The following is a 17,861-nucleotide window of genomic DNA, read 5'->3' as shown; positions in this document are numbered from 1 at the left end:
AGTCCTGGTCTAAGTCAACCTTCCAGGTTTACCCTACTCGCCGAGTTAGCCTACTGACACGCCGAGTTCATAAGCTCAAAAGCCCTCTCCTTCGCGACTCGACTCGCCGAGTCAGCCCATGACTTGCCGAGTCTACTGATTTCTGAGTTATGTCCTGTCCAACTCACTGAGTCTCCACTCAACTCACTGGTCTGAGTCTTAACTAGAAGGGTTTGGGGTTCTGCGACCAGACTCGTCGAGTCCTAAGCAATCTTCAACAGACTCGCCGAGTTGTGCATCCAACTCGTCGAGTTCCTGCCCATCTCCATACAACTCGCCGAATCCACTCGAAGGACTCGTCGAGTCTATTCAGTCCTTCATACATGCAGAGGCTATTTGAGTCATGCTTGGACTCCAAACTGTGGATCCACTCTTCAAAGGCCTATTCCTTCCGTAAAGTGGCAAACTTTACGTGTAGATAAAGAGATCTAGGCTTAAATCACTATAAACTAGGGTTGAAGACAAAGAGGCTCTACAATCAACCCAAGGACAGTTACTTTATGCTTCTCTAGGCCAAGATATGCTTAGATCTGAAGTAGCAACTTCAGATCTGGGCTTCTAACTCAAATTGGTTCTTAAACATGGCATAAAAGCCCCAAATCTCATAACCAAGGTGAGAGATTTATTACTAGAAATGATGAGGTTGAGAAGCTAATCCTGGACCAACAAGCTTCTCCCTAGGACCTCCCAACTCCTTCTCCTTCTTCTTCTTCTTCAAAGCTTGCAAATTACTTCTCCAAGGCTAGATCTTGCTCCAAAAACGGATAGGTGGCTAGGGTTTGGTGTTCTAGGTGAGAGGGGCTGTAAAGGAACCCTAGGGAAGAGAATGAGACGTTTAAATAGGGCACAAAGTCCCGGATTTAGGGTTTTCTCTTCAGACCAGACTCGCCGAGTCCTCTCGCCGACTCGCCGAGTCGGTTACTTAATCTAGGACCCGGATCCCGTTCCGACTCGTCGAGTTCCTTCCTGGACTCGACGAGTTAACTCTTTTAACTTAGGGTTTTCCTTTCGTTTCTTGGTCTTTCTAATTCTGGGTGTTACATGATAATAAAGCCTTCTTGCTAAACCAGCACTCTAGAACGTCTTCTTCTTCTTCTAGCCACCAAAACACTAAAATGGATCCAAAATCACCAAGATGGATTAGGTTTAGGGTTTTTCTAAGTTAGGGGAAGATGGAGGCTGAGAAATGAACCCTAAAACCGAGTTAAGGGGGCTTAAATACGTGGGAAACCCTAAAACTTCACGGGCTTGGGTTGCAGCGATCCTCACGTCGTGAGCTCAGTCCCGGATGGAATCTTCATGCGGCCCTCCTCACGTTGTGAGGACCCCTTTTTCTCCAAAATCTAACATTTTGACCCTCTGAAACCCTAATTCGATTCATCCAAGAAAACACATGTTACAATAACAAACACCTCCCCACAGTGTCGACAAGCTCAACAACGACAACCTCTTCGGCAACAGCTTGATGAGGAGAGAGAAAGAGTTTTGTGTTAAATAAATGTGTTTTTTACCCAAAAAAAATCATTTATTTTAACCTTTTCTTAACCACTATACATACTAACATTACCTCCATTTCTTATCACACTCTAGCCTTCAAATTTTCAATTAGACAATTACTTCTTTCAAACCCTCCAATTATTAAAATTGTAAAAACAATTACTTCTCTCAAACCCTCCGATTAATAAAATTTTACACGTGTTTCATTATGTTTTTCTTATGTTTTAAGTCATGTTCTAAGTCGTGTACTCGTGTTTTAAATAGTTTATAATGTTTTTCTTATGTTTTTACCGGTGTAATTTTCCATTCAATTGATAAAATCTATTTTTTATAAAATTTAGTTGTTTAAATAGAAAAAATTGTAGGTTAACCCATCGCATGGGGAAGATGGTGTTCGGCAAAATTCAGCAGACAAAAAGCTGAAGTAATAGTGCACCATACGTGGCACATTTCCTCTGGCCTTAGAATCATTTATGCCATATTTTAAGTATTCCTCTTCAAATCTCGACATGTTTGTGTGAAAATTATATGATGATGCTTGATGTGGAAAATTACAAAATAAATCCAAATGAAATATTAAGTTGTAGATTTGTGACTTCAGTCGTCGTTTCTCCATATAATGTTTAACATGAACATTGATGAGATCAACCTAACGACTCATTTTATAACACACACGTTAATTTATTAAAAACAACATATGACGATTCCAACGAAAGACAAAAGTATTCATTTGTGGATTTCAGAGTTATGATCTTGAAGTTCCACCTCAGAACGATGTTGCCAAGGAATCTTGTGATGCTTTCCAATATAAATTTTCAAAACGTAAGGAGTCTCCTTCAACAGCATATCCATCTTGATTACGATGCCACCTAAAGTATGCATGAGTCTTGTTATTGATCTCAAAAATCCCATGCCCATAGCTCGGTTCCCGATATGCTGAATACCCTGGCTGCGGATCAATCATTCTGTACCAAATAATTATCAAATATCTTTAGAATATTAAGTCCCGGGAACATGACAACAACAGGTTGTTCTGTGTTTGAAATGCATTAGCCTAGGATTGACACTTGAAAAAAAAAAAACTCCAAGTTTTTGTCAAACCGAAAAAGGTAGAGCAAAAATAAGACATGGACTCATTCTTGATCTCTCCCTGGTAAAAAAAAAAAAAAAAAAGACATAAATGCCCTCCTTGTCATCGGAACTAGCCCTAGAAAGCTTGTGTACTCCACTCAAGTCAGATATTTTGAGCAACATACTCGTAGAGTAATCCTTCTTGGTTTCCTCCATCTCCGATGGTTATGTAAACAGGGGCAAATCTGTCTTTTCTAGGAGTGCACAATCTGTTTTCAATGTTGTAAGCAATATTCGATACGCGTTCCTGAAAATATTAAAGAGGTAAACAATTTTTTTGCTTGATTTATGGAAAAAGTGTAGGAATGTAACAACTTCTTACAGTTCGTTCATAGGCATGAATGTGTCCCGAAAAGACAACATCAACTTTGTACTGAACAAAATATTGTTCATACATCACTCTCATTGTTTCACCTTCCATGTAATGATGCACATAGCTACTGTATAACGGACAATGCATAACAACAATAAGCCATGGTGTCTCACTTCTGTTCACTTTTGGTAGCTCACTCATGACCCACTTATACTGAGGTGTGTACATTCCTACAAAACAATAATACATGTTACTATAAGAAAGACGTAAATACCCTCCTTATTCAGTACCATAAGCTGAATAAGAAGACATGACAATTATGTATGCTGAAGCTCTCTTGATTGAGTACCAAAGAGGAGATGTGCTCCCGGATGATTTATATGGTACATAATACCGGTGTGTATAAGGCTTAAATGGCTCTGTCTCACCCTACAAAATCAAAATGAAGACATATTATAAATGTTTTTTTTTCTTTTTACTTAATATAGAAAGAAATACGATTTAACATAGAAATGGTTATATGTATAAGAATCAAATGGAACAAACTTCTTACATATTCAGGAAGAAAATGATTTCATGATTCCCAGCACTCCAAATCCATGGTTGGTAAGCAACACTTCTTTCAACAAATCTTGCCCATGAATCCCACCTGTTATTATCATGCAACGGGTATGCATCCGCATAAGAAAGGTCTCCAACAAACAACACGGCTTTCCCTTTTGCCGGGTTTCACTCATAATGAGTCAAAGTCCGATTCGAGTCAAACGTTTGACCAAGATCACCTGTTGAAGCACACCAAAAGACGACATAAGTCCACCAAATAACATCTCGGTCAAATGAGTCAATGAATCAACACGAATTCAATTGTTGCAATACCAATAAGACCGAAAGTATATGGCACATCAGGGCCCACTTTAGGCGGCGTGGTGAACCAGAATTGTCGTGTGGCATTTCCTATCCCAACCTTGTACAAGTACCTGGTGTCATACTGCAAATTTTGTATAAAAAAAGGTTAATATGACCACTTTGTTAATCACTGCAGATTTTAGTTAAAGTATTGATTTTGCTTACTTCGAGATTATTGATAGTGCAGTGATGGATGTAAGGTGAGCTGTAATTGTAGTACTTGTAGGTGACAACGCTTCCTACTGCATGCTTTTTGAGCTCACTATTTTCAGCCCAGTAAATGACTTCACTTGAACCAGGTTCATCTGGTGTAACCCAAGAAATAATCACTCCTTTACCTTCGTGATCCCCTTGTGTTATGTGAACCTTCATGCAAACTGACATTTCTTCAGAAATCATGATTAGCTAGAAGGTTTAAATGCATGACATGGCTATGTAATTTTACTTATTTGTGCATCATAGCATCTTACTTTCATTTCTTTCTATTACATAATACAACTTTGAAATCTTTTTCTTATTAGCGCGTTATATATTGAAAAATCTACCAATTATAACATTGCACTTTTATTTATTAGTTATTAAGACATTATACTTTCAAAATTCTATAGATTTTAAGAGTGAGAACTGATTTTGATGTTAACGACGTTGCAAGAATTTGGTATATTTTGTTAAAACGAAATTAAGATGTTAGAATAAGCTAATCAATGAGAGTATGTTGCTAATTTTTTGCATTTAACCCTTCCGGAAAGTAAAGGTTACAAATTACTTCTAGTAATCACACATCAAAACAAAATCCTCTTAAAAAACAGTCCAAATCTGATAATTGTTCAAGCTTGAAAATAATACAACCATAAGTGTATATGTTCATAAGTTCATAACACAAACACAAATCAAGTGTTTACAACCATAAAATATTATAATTATTTAATTTCTAAATTCTACGCAACTTGACTTTCATTTTCACCAACTCGTACTGACCCACATTTTTTGAGAAATTAAAAATAATCATCAATTAAACAATAATATTAACTAAATAAAAAACAAAAAGTATTTAAAAATATTTACTATGTAATATTATCATGAAATCAATTTATTATGGTAAGAATATAAATTGTTGATAGACCGATTTATAGAATATTTACTTACCATGTGGGTTGAGTTTCCGGTTTGACTCAAGATCCTCAAGATCCCTTCTATCTCTCACATTAGGGTTTATATCCATCTATAAATACATGTGATGAAGAGCAAATCAAAATACACGAAAATACACTTAGAAATTCGTATGGTTCATTGCTGGGGGATTTTAGAGAGAACTCTTGAGATCAATTGGAAAGCTCTTCCTAGTCTCTAGATTCTAAAATCTCAATGGAACAAGGTATGTAATCATTCTTTCATGTTTAAGTTTTCTTTTAATTAGATTCGAGATTAAAGATCTTCATATTATGTTTCCGCGTTTTACGTTTTGGTTATGAAAATAACCAACAATTGGTATCAGAGCCTACTCGAATATGTTATTAGAAATTTATAAAATTGCTTTTTGAATTAAAGATACCCGTTTCTTCCATTGGCGTCGATCTTCCCTTTTATGTGCATTTTTGTCCATGACGCCAAAGAAAAAAAATGAGATGAAGGTTTTTTGTTGATCACTTGGAAGAAGGACATGTGTATATTTTTCTAAAAACACGTATTGTTGTTTTTTTTTCTTTACTAAAGTATGTGATGCGAATTGTATACATTTTGTTTTATATGACTTTTGTCCTCTGTGAATGACTCCATTAGGTTTAATTTAAAACACATGTTTTTAGTTTGAAATCTTTACATGTATTTATGATTTCAATGATATTTTTTCTTATGTCTTTTAGTTTTTAATGAGATTACATGTTTAATTTATGATGGGGTCAATTCAAATATGTATAATTTATATGGATTTTTTGCAAATCAATTTGACAAGAAATAAATCAATAACCTTATGTTTTATTTAGGAAATGATCACATGTATATCAATTCTATTTTATTTTGGGGACCTATGGATATGCATGTATCATTATTGTATTGCATTATTATAAGTTTAAGTTTTACACGTGTTATGTATAATTTGGGTGAAAGATGGCACAACTCATTTTTAAGGACTTTTAATTTTAAGCGTCAATAACTTTCTTTAGACCCTATGAGGTTAATGTTTGGACATCGGAATTTTTTTGGGACTATACAACCACTCACGTGAATATGTTATATCACATATGAATTCAATTTAAAACAAGAGATTATATCAAATTTTGGGTTCTAGAAAACTAATCAAATAGCATAATGGGTGTTTTAGTATCACACCTGCTTCATATTCTGGATTAGATTAATTTTCTTATAAGTTTGTGCATTTTACAATACTTTTGAGATTTTGTACGTGATTAAGTAATGCTAATTTTTCAGCTCCAAGTTTCAAGCAATATGTTATTGCTTTGCCGTTTCGTTAATAGCATAATTATGGTTTCAAATTAAGCTTTTAGACTTTATTATAGTAAAGTATTCTTGGAGTAGAATTATCCTTATGCATTATATGCTTTGGTTTTGGGCTACCTAATATATTAACAATCACGATAATTTTACCAAAATAATTTCTATTATTTTAATCAATTTGGTTGTAATTACATTAAAGATTTTATGATATTGTTTATCTGAACTATGTTCGACCTAAAGGTAGACACATTCAATATATTTCAGGTTAATTGTCAGTAAACTACAATTATGACATGTTTATTTATTTTCAGAGTAAATTAATTGACACAATATACCGCCAAAGTGGTCTCTTTTGTGAAAATTAATTACAGAGAACTTAAATTTTATGGTTTGTGTTTATTAATGCGGATATTAATCGACCCAAAGGTAGGTTAATATTTGGTCGGATAAACACATGTTTGATATTAAATATGTGACAATTTTTTAGGTTACATGTCATTAACAAGTCAATCCAAAGAGGGGCTTATTAATTGACATGATATATTGTCAATTCTTATTATCAAAATTTTATAGTTTATGTGTTTATTAATGCGGATATTAGTCGACCCAAAGGTAGACTAATATTTGGTCGAATAAACACATATGTGGTGATAAACATGTAACAATTTTTTTGTTTCATGTGATTAATAAGTCAATCCAAAGAGGGGCTTGTTAATTGACATGATTTATTGTCAATGTTTATCTCTAAAATAAGGATATCTCTTGCAAGTTAGTATTACTGTCTAAAGATTTGATATTAATGTTGTGTTGATACCTTGTAAAGATGTCATAAATTGAAATTATTGATTACGGTTTATGGATTAATGAGCATAAAAGTAGATTTGCCTATATTCTCAAAAAAAAATTTGAATTATGGTATTATACCTATTAACATTGATCACATTTATGATTCTTACTCAATGAGATCAACTTTAAGGAATGCAATGAGGACATTATGTTAGTTCTCAATTGCATGGATATTGACCATTCATTTTGGATAGAGCAACATTCTTTGAGGATGTTGAGTTTGGGGGAGAAACAAGGTTAAAACATTGACCTTAAGGAGGAATCAATCTTGATTCCTATTAATGCTTTCGGCAGTATGCAGATTATGAATCAGTGATCAACAATGTTATTCAATCTCCTATTCATAATACACAAACTCAACAACCTCAACTTTGGATATCCTATACGTGGTACCACATTTTTCATCAATTTATTATCTCTTTTGGTTTTGAGGTAAATACAATAGATGATTTTGTGTATCACAAATTAAGTGGGAGTAAATTTATCTTTCTGGTCTTGGGCAGATATCTACGCAGCTCAAGTTTGGATCATAAGAAAGCAACCAAATGGATTTTGATATATCTATATATAACAAAAGGCCATATGCTCAACTATAGGAAATTCAGATGTTTTGGAGACCATTTTTATTAAGACTATGATTTATTAGATGCCAAAATGGTTACTAATCCATATCATGATACTTTTACATTTTAGCATGATGAGCAATTTCATGGAATAGACTTAGGTAGCTTCTTCCATAATGGCAGCATAATTTGTAGCATGGAATATGGTTGCGGAAATTTGTCATGAGGCTACACATTATTGGTATTGAAAGACCACTAAAGTTGTGATAATAAGTCAGCCAGGTTATATTCTAATAACAGAAGTTCTATTAAGTCAAAGCATATTGACATCAAGTTTCCTTCTGTTAATACAATAGTGCAAAATGGAAATATATATAGCAGATATGAACAAACTCCATAAAAGTGGATCCGCTCATAAAGGGATTACCTCCCTAGGTCTTTCATGAGCATACTACACACATTGGTGTGATATTTGGTTTTAGTGGGAGTTTTATGGTGCTTTATGTTTTGTTTAACAACAGTTATGTTTTTCTGTACAGAATTAAGAATTCGGTTAATTCCATTATTAGTTGCACTTATTTGAAGTTTGATCTCACTTCAAGTTAAAAAGGAACTCGTTGGAAATCTATTTAGATTTTAAAACCACACTTCATGTTTAATCAATGTCGTTGGTTATATATGTATATGTGACCATTGATAGGTTTAGTTACGTAAATTGTAACGAAGACCGCTTTGATCCTATACTATTATGATTAGTGGACAAGATTGTTTAAGGGTACCAATGTTATGATAGCATTCATTAAAGCGCTTATACGGTTATATGTACATTTATATATTTGTGGTCCGGTGGGAGATTGTTAGATAATTATGGACCACTTCATATATATGTAATGTTATCATGAAATCAATTTATTATGGTAAGAATATAAATTGTTGATGGACCGATTTATAGAATATTTACTTACCATGTGGGTTGAGTTTCCGGTTTGACTCAAGATCCCTTCTATCTCTCACATTAGGGTTTATATCCATCTATAAATACATGTGATGAAGAGCAAATCAAAACACACGAAAATACACTTAGAAATTCGTATGGTTCATTGCTGGGGGATTTTAGAGAGAACTCTTGAGATCAACTGGAAAGCTCTTCCTAGTCTCTAGATCCTAAAATCTCAATGGAACAAGGTATGTAATCATTCTTTCATGTTTAAGTTTTTTTTTAATTAGATTCGAGATTAAAGATCTTCATATTATGCTTCCGCGTTTTACGTTTTGGTTATGAAAATAACCAACATTTACAACCATAAAATATTATAATTATTTAATTTCTAAATTCTACGCAACTTGACTTTCATTTTCACCAACTCGTACTGACCCACATTTTTTGAGAAATTAAAAATAATCATCAATTAAACAATAATATTAACTAAATAAAAAACAAAAAGTATTTAAAAATTTTAAACATGTTGACGGGTTGTAAACAGGTTTGAAATTTCAACCTCCACCCAACACATTTAATTGAACGGGTTAGATGGGTTGATCCGTTTCATTTAATGGATCTCAACCCAACCTGGTACGTAATTTGCTGAAGTGTCCCATTGCATTCAATAAATAGACAACTATAACGAGAGATATACTCATATACATGGTAATGAGAAATACATGCATGGTAGATAAATACAAATATACACAAAGATATATCGTCTAACATTATGTGATTATGTGTGCATGTATGGATCTATATAACCAAAAAGAAGATTAATAGATACCTGCTGAGGAGAATTATAACCAGAAGGAACTGCAAAAACATCGCTGTTTAATGGCATATCAGCACTAATATCGTTGCTTCTGGCATAGCTACTGCTGATTCCTCCATTGCATGATCTTAGAGCTCCCAAAATCAAACCCACTAATAGATAAACGGATCCAACGCTGACCCAATTCATACCCAATCCAAATAGCAGAAATTAAGCAAATTAACTCCTTGTTTCTTGTTCTTATATACATAGTGGCGGGTTGCGAGTGTTCACCTTGGTGTGCGTGTTTGGATAAACTCATTTGGCCTGTTTTAGAAGCAAAAATATCATTATCTTGACGTTGAATCAAATTGGCTCCATGAGGTGAAGTGGGGGACACGTGCAGCTTCTGCTCAATAAGACAATAATCCAAGTCCAGAGTATTCAATTGCTATGAAACAAATGCATGTAGAACTTTAGAAGTCGTGGAGTACTATCTATCATTGAGACATATATATGAATTTTTCGTGTTTTCTAGTTCTCTGTAGTTCAAAACGTGCTAAATTATATCTTAAAATTTAAAAGGTATTAAATTAAAACCTAAAATTCAAAACGTACTAAATGCCAAGGTTGTCACAACTTTATAGCGTAACTTATGAGTTGTTTGGTTCGCTGGAATGTAATAGAATTTGGGGAATTGGACTCAATTCCATCACATTCCAATCTTTGATTCAACTTTTTGAAATGAAATCGGATTCATAAATGAAATTTTTTTCCACCAAATGAATGAAAATAAATTCCTTCAAAGTTTGGCTGGAATTAATTCCAATTCATGAGGAAAAGTGCAAGATTACAATATTAACCTCTACCACCATCACTACTAAGAGAGGAGGGAGTCATTCCCTCCCAACCCACTGAACCCAATGTCACATCATTTTTTCTCTTTTATTTTTCTTCATCTTTCCCAACCCACAACATACGGAAATCCTATCTTTTTTAAACCCACTCAACCCATTCAATTAAAAAAAATACAAAACAATCAAATGTAAAATCGTAATTAGCAATAAAGTCACCGGCGGTACCACTCCCGCTTCAACGGGTTCGTTAATTGGTTTCAGTAACCCACTTTATCATCTCTCTCATTTTCTCTTGTACCATGTATTTTAAAACTTATACCTTAATTGTTTTGTACTTTTTTTTTAATTTAATGGGTTGAATAGGTTGAGAGAAATAGGATTTTCGTGTGCTGTGGGTTGAGAAATATGAAGAAAAGGAAGAAACAAAAATTGATGTGACAATGGGTTCAAAGGGTTGGAAGGGAACGACTCCCTCCTCCCTAACACCCACCACTAATGTCACACCTACCACCAACCGCCATCTCCACTATCGCCGCCACCACCTACCACCGCCACCACCACCCGCCATCCGCCATCGTTGTCGCTACCGCCACCACCGTCATCACCACCACCGCTGCTGCACCAGCCGCCGCCGGCACCGCCACCACAGCCACAACTATCACCTATCACCACCACCACCACCATCATTGTCACCAAGCACCACCACCACCGCCATAACGCTACGCTACAGTCCATAACCACCACAACCCCCACCGCCACCTGCTACCACCACCACTACACCTGCCATCTCCGCCACCACCACATATAACTTATAAAACAAAGTAAAATTAAGCAAAAATAAGAAGGGTAGTTATGTCATTTTACTTCGTTCCAATTCCATTTTCTTCCAACCAAGCAAAATATGGAACTGGATTCCAATTCCACTTCATGCCAACCAATGTCATTCGGAATTGGATTACAATTCCTAACAGATTTCAATTCATTGACAGATTCTAATTCCTGCGTAAACATTTTGCAAACCAAATTATTTTCATGTCATTGCGTGAATGAAAAACTTTACAAGCTTTGAATTTAATCTCTAACAAAGAAAGAAAAGCTATAAAGGTGAGATTGATTTGAAGAAAGATATGGGGGTAGGCTGCAGTGTTAAACTACGACCATGATTTGGAGGTGGCTTGGAGAGTTATTACAAACAACAATTGACAATTCGTATGAACGACTCATTTTATAACATACTTTTTGTCAATACCATGATCATAACCATAACAATTAACATTTACCATTATTACAAACATCATATGACAATTCGTATGAACGTATTCATTTGTGGATTTCAAAGTTATGATCTTGAAGTTCCACTCAAAATGATGTAGACAATGAATCCTGTGATGATTTCCAGTATAGATTCTCAAACCATAAAGAGTCTCCTTCAACAGCATATCCATCTTGATTACGATGCCATGCAAAATATGCATGAGTCTTGTTCTTGATATCAAATATCCCATGCCCATAACTCGGTTCCCTATATGCTGAATACCTTGGTTGTGGATCAACCATTCTGCACAAAAAAAATTATCAAATCAACAGGCTGTACTGTATTGTTTGACATGCATTAGACTAGGATTTAGACTGCAAGTTTTTGTCCCATCTAAAAAGGTGAAACAAAAGTGGGACATGGACTCATTCTTGATCTCTCCCTAGTATAAAAGACGTAAACGCCCTCCTTATCATCGAAACTATCCCTAAAAAACTTGTTTAGTCCACTCAAGTCCCCATATAACATTAACAAGGGCACACATATTTTAAGCAACGTACTCATAGAGTAATCCTTCTTGGTTTCCTCCATCCCCAATGGTTATGTAAACAGGGGCTAATCCGTCATTTCTAGGAGTGCACAATCCGTTTTCAATGTTGTAAGCAATATTCGATACGCGTCCCTGAAACATATCAACAAGGTAATGAATTTTTTCTGGATTTATAGTAAATGTGAGAAAGAATTTAACAAGTGCTTACAGTTCGTTCGTATGCATGAACGTGTCCCGAAAAGACAACATCAACTTTGTACTGAACAAAATATTGTTCATACATCACTCTCATTGTTTCACCTTCCATGTAATGATGCACATAGCTGCTATATAATGGACAATGCATAACAACAATAAGCCATGGTGTCTCACTTCTGTTCACTTTTGGTAGCTCACTCATGAGCCACTTATACTGTGGTGTGTACATTCCTACAAAACAACAATACATGTTACAATAACAAATACGTAAATACCCTCCTTATTCATGTGACATTCGTACCATAAGCTGAATAAGAAGACATGACAATTATGTATGCTGAAGCCCTCTTGATTGAGTACCAAAGAGGAGATGTGCTCCCGGATGATTTATATGGTACATAATAGCGGTGTGTATAAGGCTTGAATGGTTCTGTCTCACCCTGCAAAATCAAAATGAAGACATATGATAAATGTGTTTTTTCCTTTTTACTTAATATAGAAAGAAATACGACTTAACATAGAAATGGTTATATGTATAAGAATCAAATGGATCAAACTTTTTACATATTCAGGAAGAAAATCGATTTCATGATTCCCAGCACTCCAAATCCATGGTTGGTAAGCAACACTTCTTTCAACAAACCTTGCCCATGAATCCCACCTGTTATTATCATGCAACGGGTATGCATCCGCATATGAAAGGTCTCCAACAAACAACACGGCTTTCCCTTTTGCCGGGTTTGACTCATAATGAGTCAAAGTCCGATTCGAGTCAAATGTTTGACCAAGATCACCTATTGAAAGACAACGGAAACAAATAAGTCCCATCTCGGTCAAACTGGTCAATGAGTCAGCATTATTTCAATTCATGTTATACCAATAAGACCGAAAGTATAAGGCACATCGGGCCCCACTTCAGGTGGCGTAATGAACCAAAATTGTCGTTTGGCGTTTCCAATTCCGACTTCGTAAAAGTACTTGGTGTCATACTGCAAATTTTATATAATAAGGTTAATACGACTACTTTGTTAATCATTGTAAATTATGATAACATGTTTTGTTTCTGCAAAAAGGTTATTCTTCCAGCAACCCCTGAGTGGGCCCATACTGATCACACAGTGGCCTGCTAGGTGGCAGACATAAGAGCATAGAAGCATTGACTTTGCTTACTTCAAGGTTCTTGATGGTGCAGTGATGGATGTACGGTGAGCTGTAGTTGTAGTACTTGTAGGTGACAACGGTTCCTACTGCGTGTTTTTTGAGCTCACTATTTTCAGCCCAGTAAATGACTTCACTTGAACCAGGTTCATCTGGTGTAACCCAAGAAATAATCACTCCTTTACCTTCGTGATCCCCTTGTGTTATGTGAACCTTCATTCAAAATTAGGTACAAGGTTTAAATGCAAAAAATAGCAATGCAGTTTTAACATTTTGAACAACATACTAATTATAGCATCCTACTTTCTTTTCGTTCTACTACAGTACTACACTTCTTATTTTGAAAAATCTACCAATTATAGAATTGTATTTTTAACATTTTCTTATCAAGAAAATATACTTTCAAAAATCTACAGAATTGTAGCTGTGAAAATAGTTTTTTTTATGTAGCGTTGCTATAAGTAGGTAGATTTTTTGAAATGAAATTGGAATTGTTATAATGAACAATCTTATACATTATAAAGGAAAGAATTCATAATTACGTTGGACTTAAATGAATAAACACACTTGAAAATTGGTGAATTAAATCAAGAATCACTATACCAATTCTATGAATTGGAAAGAGAATCTCATAGCTTGCTTAACGAATCTAGCCAAATTGTATGATCTGAATCACGAATCTTATATTCAAAGTTGCAAAACTAAAATTGGAATCTTTTTTGCATTTGAAAGTTGTGTAGAACATCAAAACCACAGGTGAGATTAACATTAATTTGTGATAAGTAAAATTTCTCAACTGAAATTTTCAATGATTTTCATCAAAAATACCCACTTCAAATCCAAGCAAATGTATGATAAGATCATCAGAACTCAAATTTAGGGTACCAAAACCTACTGATGTGATATATGAATGCACAGATAGAGTATTAGAAACCTGTTGAGGAGAATTATAACCAGGAGGAACTGCAAAAACATCGCTGTTTAACGGCATATCAGCACTAATGCTGTTGCTTCTGGCATAGCTACTGCTGATCCCTCCATTGCATGATCTTAGAGCTCCTAAAATCAAACACGCTAGTAGATAAACGGAGCCAACGCCGACCCGGTTCGTACCCATGGATCTTAGCTTCACCCAATAAACCTCGAATCCAGATAGCAGAAATTAAACAAACCCCTTTGTTTCTTGTTCTTATATACGGAATGGGTGCGAGTGCTGACTTTAGTATGCGTGTGTGGATAAACTCGTTTGTGTTGATTTAATTTAGAAGCAAAATTATTGATTGATTATCTTGATGAAGTGGAGGACACGTGCATCTTCTAGTCAAATTACCCAAGTCAGGAATATTCCCTTGCTATGGAGCATATGCATCAGTAGAAGTCGTGAAGTATCTAAACAGATAAAAATATAATCCAGATTTGATCCTTAAAATCAGGTATTATTTATATGTTTCTGATTTATCTCTTTATCAATTATTGAATTGATTGGTTAAAAACGAAAACATTCAGATATATATAGGTTAAGAGTCACGACTAAATTCCAACATTACGATCCCTAGAATTTTTGTGTTCAAAATTCAACACAAAATTTATACGATTTAGTAACTTTTTTTTCGTGTTTTTCGTGTTTGTCATGTTATGTATCATTAAATATTAATTAAACAAATTAATTGTTAGATTAGTTGGTGTGGGCAACGCCCACCGACGTTTTTAGAAGAAAAAAGAAGAAAACGGGCAATATGGGATGTTGTGGTGGTAAGAGGAAGCAACGGGCAGGTTTATAACACGCAAAAACGGTGAAGGGGGCGGTGTTTGTGTCGTCATAACGAGAAAAAACTCCCCCATGGGCATTGCCCACACCTAACAGCCTTATATTATGTTATATTTGTCGTGTTTGTTGTTTTTTAATTTGTTAGTTTTCGTGTTAGTTAAAAAAACACGACATCATGTCGTGTCCTGTTCTTATCACATAAAATATTGTCTTGTCGTGTTGTGTCAGACATAAACACGACACAATTATCCAATTTTTCACCCCTAGTTTTATACATTTTTTTAAGTTTTTTCCGTTTTAACAAATTAATTCTTTTTTTTTTTACAAAAAGAAAATAAAGAAAAAAAAAACATTTTTTCCATATTGGTTTTCATGTAAGTTAGAAAAAATGTACATTTTTGTTTGTTTTTTAATATACTTCACAAACTTGAAGTTCAATCTTAAATATAATTAAACGTAACCATACCATAGGCTTAGTAGAGAAATTCTACTTATCACAAGGAGAAGATGGAGTATATGTCTAGAGTTTGTACCAACTATAGGGAGTTTCATGTATGCAATGGTGTGTAAAAAGTCGGACGCAACACACACTCAGTTGATATGATGCCATATTACATAGAGGATCTACAAGAGGTGATTATGCATTCTAATACTTGAAAGGCGGTTAAGATTTTGGCCTCATATATGTTAATGACACGGAGTGTATCTTAGTCGACTATTTAGATTCCTATTATGCCACTGATTTAGACGTAAAGTAGGTGTTGACCCGATATCTATTCATCCCCAGTCATGTCATCGTTACTTGGAAGGAGACAACTAGACTAATCGGTGGGAAAATTAGCTGATTAGGGATGTCAACAGGAACAAATAGGGAACAAAATAAATCTCCCCATCCTTGCTCCCAAATTCCCATGTTCCCCCACCCTTGACATAGATCTCGAATTTCACTGTTTCCCCGACCTTGCCTTCAAATTTCAAGATCGCTCCTATTCCTACCCCGTTTCCTTCAAATCCCCCGTTAACCCTATTTGGCACAGAATCTACTGATTACTCCATTCAACATTCTTTATCATATTTTTCCCTCGATTATTTCTTTTAACCTTATATATTATACTAATTACTTAAATACAAAACATATATTATTAAATGGTTACTTTAAAATTAATATTTTTTTCTCTTCAAAATTAAATATAAGGTAATTATTTTTCGGGTCGTGGGCTATTTGTGGATGGGGCTCCTGACCCCACTCTCGAAAACTAAACGAGGGTAAAACCCAATGTTTTAAAAACCGGTTTTTTAATTGAATCGATCGGGGGACGTTTTCCGGTTCAACCGGTTTAACCGGTTCAACCGGATGGTCAAACCGGTTCTATATTTTTATATGTTTTTAATTATCCTGCATACATTGATTACAAAACTTGTCATCTTTTTAGTATTACAAATGTAAATAGAATGCAACATATAAAAACAATCATTATAGAAGTCAAAATCAAACAAAAAAGCCCAAAACAAACACAAAAATCCAAAAATGTCCGGTTCAACCCGGTCCATTCCAGTTCAATTTAGCCGGTTGAACCGGTTTTTTACCAAAACCGGCCGGTTCAATCCGGTCAGGAAATCATTATTAAACCGGTCCAAATTGAACCGTCCTGACCTCCGGTTTCCGGTTCGACCGGTTCAACCGGCCGGTTCGAACTGGTTTTTAAAACACTGGTAAAACCTCAGCCATATTCATTCCAAACCCCGAAAACAGTGGAAATTGACCCCATAATGAAACGGCCTATCCTGGAATAAAATAGGAAATCTGTCACCTAAAGATTATAAGGATCCATTGAAGTTTGGAGATGAAATAAAAAATGTCAATTTTTTTCAATAACTTTTTTTTGAACTGCAAAAATTATATAAAGATGGACCAAGAACACAAAGAGTCCATTAATGATTAAGCAAACACACAAAACAACTAGAAAAACACCAGGACCAACACCAGATTAAGACCTGAATTAATAGTATCAAGACTTCATGTCTTCTCATAGCACCAGCAAGGGCAAAATCGTCAAACCTCAAAGGAGAAAAACAACCAGATGATTTTCCAACTCGATCACCAATTTCACTCAACAGCAACACTGAACAGGTGTACATCCACCAGGGCATGCAAATCCGTCAAAAACCAGAACCAAATTGTGAGACTGGCATGTATATACAATCCCCCCACCCCACCCCAAATTGATTTAATTTACCGAAAAACTGCAACATGCAAGCCATTACTGGATTACTAGCTACACCAAGTTTTCCAGTCCATTTTTCCCTTATTACCCCTGTATTTAATTAATTGTATCAACAGCTTTTACTCATTGCTTTGACATTTGTACGTGCACTGGTGGTGGTGGTGGTAGGTCTTTGGAGGAGCTGGAATGGCAGAAGTTGTAGCCAAGGCTCCATAATAAATGTTCACACCAACCTTGAGCCGCTGAGCGTTGTGATTGCATGCAGATTTATCTAGCAAGTCAAGTATAGTAGTAAACCATACATTACCTAACCCCAACAAACCTCATTTAATTAAACCGGCCCATCAACTTTAATATCGGATCAT

General features: G+C 35.1%; 1 protein-coding gene and 1 pseudogene across 2 annotated transcripts; both read right to left on the bottom strand.

Moving 5' to 3' along the window:
* Positions 1-2,092: 2,092 nt before the first annotated feature.
* Positions 2,093-9,987, bottom strand: LOC145067758 (purple acid phosphatase 2-like; annotated as a pseudogene). The gene is made up of 8 exons (XR_013688884.1): positions 9,519-9,987; positions 4,052-4,252; positions 3,857-3,968; positions 3,534-3,762; positions 3,271-3,409; positions 2,990-3,210; positions 2,793-2,914; positions 2,093-2,501 (listed from the first exon to the last, which is right to left on the bottom strand). The product of XR_013688884.1 is annotated as a purple acid phosphatase 2-like (transcript).
* A 1,365-nt stretch (positions 9,988-11,352) lies between these two features.
* On the bottom strand, positions 11,353-14,736 carry LOC145067689 (purple acid phosphatase 2-like). Its single transcript, XM_079014786.1, has 8 exons — positions 14,438-14,736; positions 13,516-13,716; positions 13,223-13,334; positions 12,910-13,139; positions 12,647-12,785; positions 12,356-12,576; positions 12,158-12,279; positions 11,353-11,900 (listed from the first exon to the last, which is right to left on the bottom strand). Exons 1-8 carry the CDS (start codon positions 14,618-14,620, stop codon positions 11,702-11,704), a joined length of 1,407 nt encoding a protein of 468 aa, XP_078870912.1. The 5' UTR covers positions 14,621-14,736; the 3' UTR covers positions 11,353-11,701.
* Between the last annotated feature and the right edge of the window lie 3,125 nt (positions 14,737-17,861).

The sequence above is a fragment of the Lactuca serriola genome, chromosome 1, assembly GCF_051521515.1.
Source record: "Lactuca serriola cultivar US96UC23 chromosome 1, Lser_US96UC23_V15, whole genome shotgun sequence".
Lineage (NCBI taxonomy): Eukaryota > Viridiplantae > Streptophyta > Magnoliopsida > Asterales > Asteraceae > Lactuca > Lactuca serriola.
This window is presented reverse-complemented; position numbering and strand designations above follow the sequence as displayed.

What these genes read in the sequence shown, in the direction of transcription:
- LOC145067689 (XM_079014786.1), bottom strand. Translation starts at nt 14,620, where the DNA reads ATGGGTACGAACCGGGTCGGCGTTGGCTCCGTTTATCTACTAGCGTGT. An exon ending in GTTATAATTCTCCTCAACAG is followed by an intron (nt 13,717 to 14,437) that starts GTTTCTAATACT and finishes TTTTGAATGAAG; the next exon opens with GTTCACATAACACAAGGGGA. An exon ending in GCACCATCAAGAACCTTGAA is followed by an intron (nt 13,335 to 13,515) that starts GTAAGCAAAGTC and finishes TAAAATTTGCAG; the next exon opens with TATGACACCAAGTACTTTTA.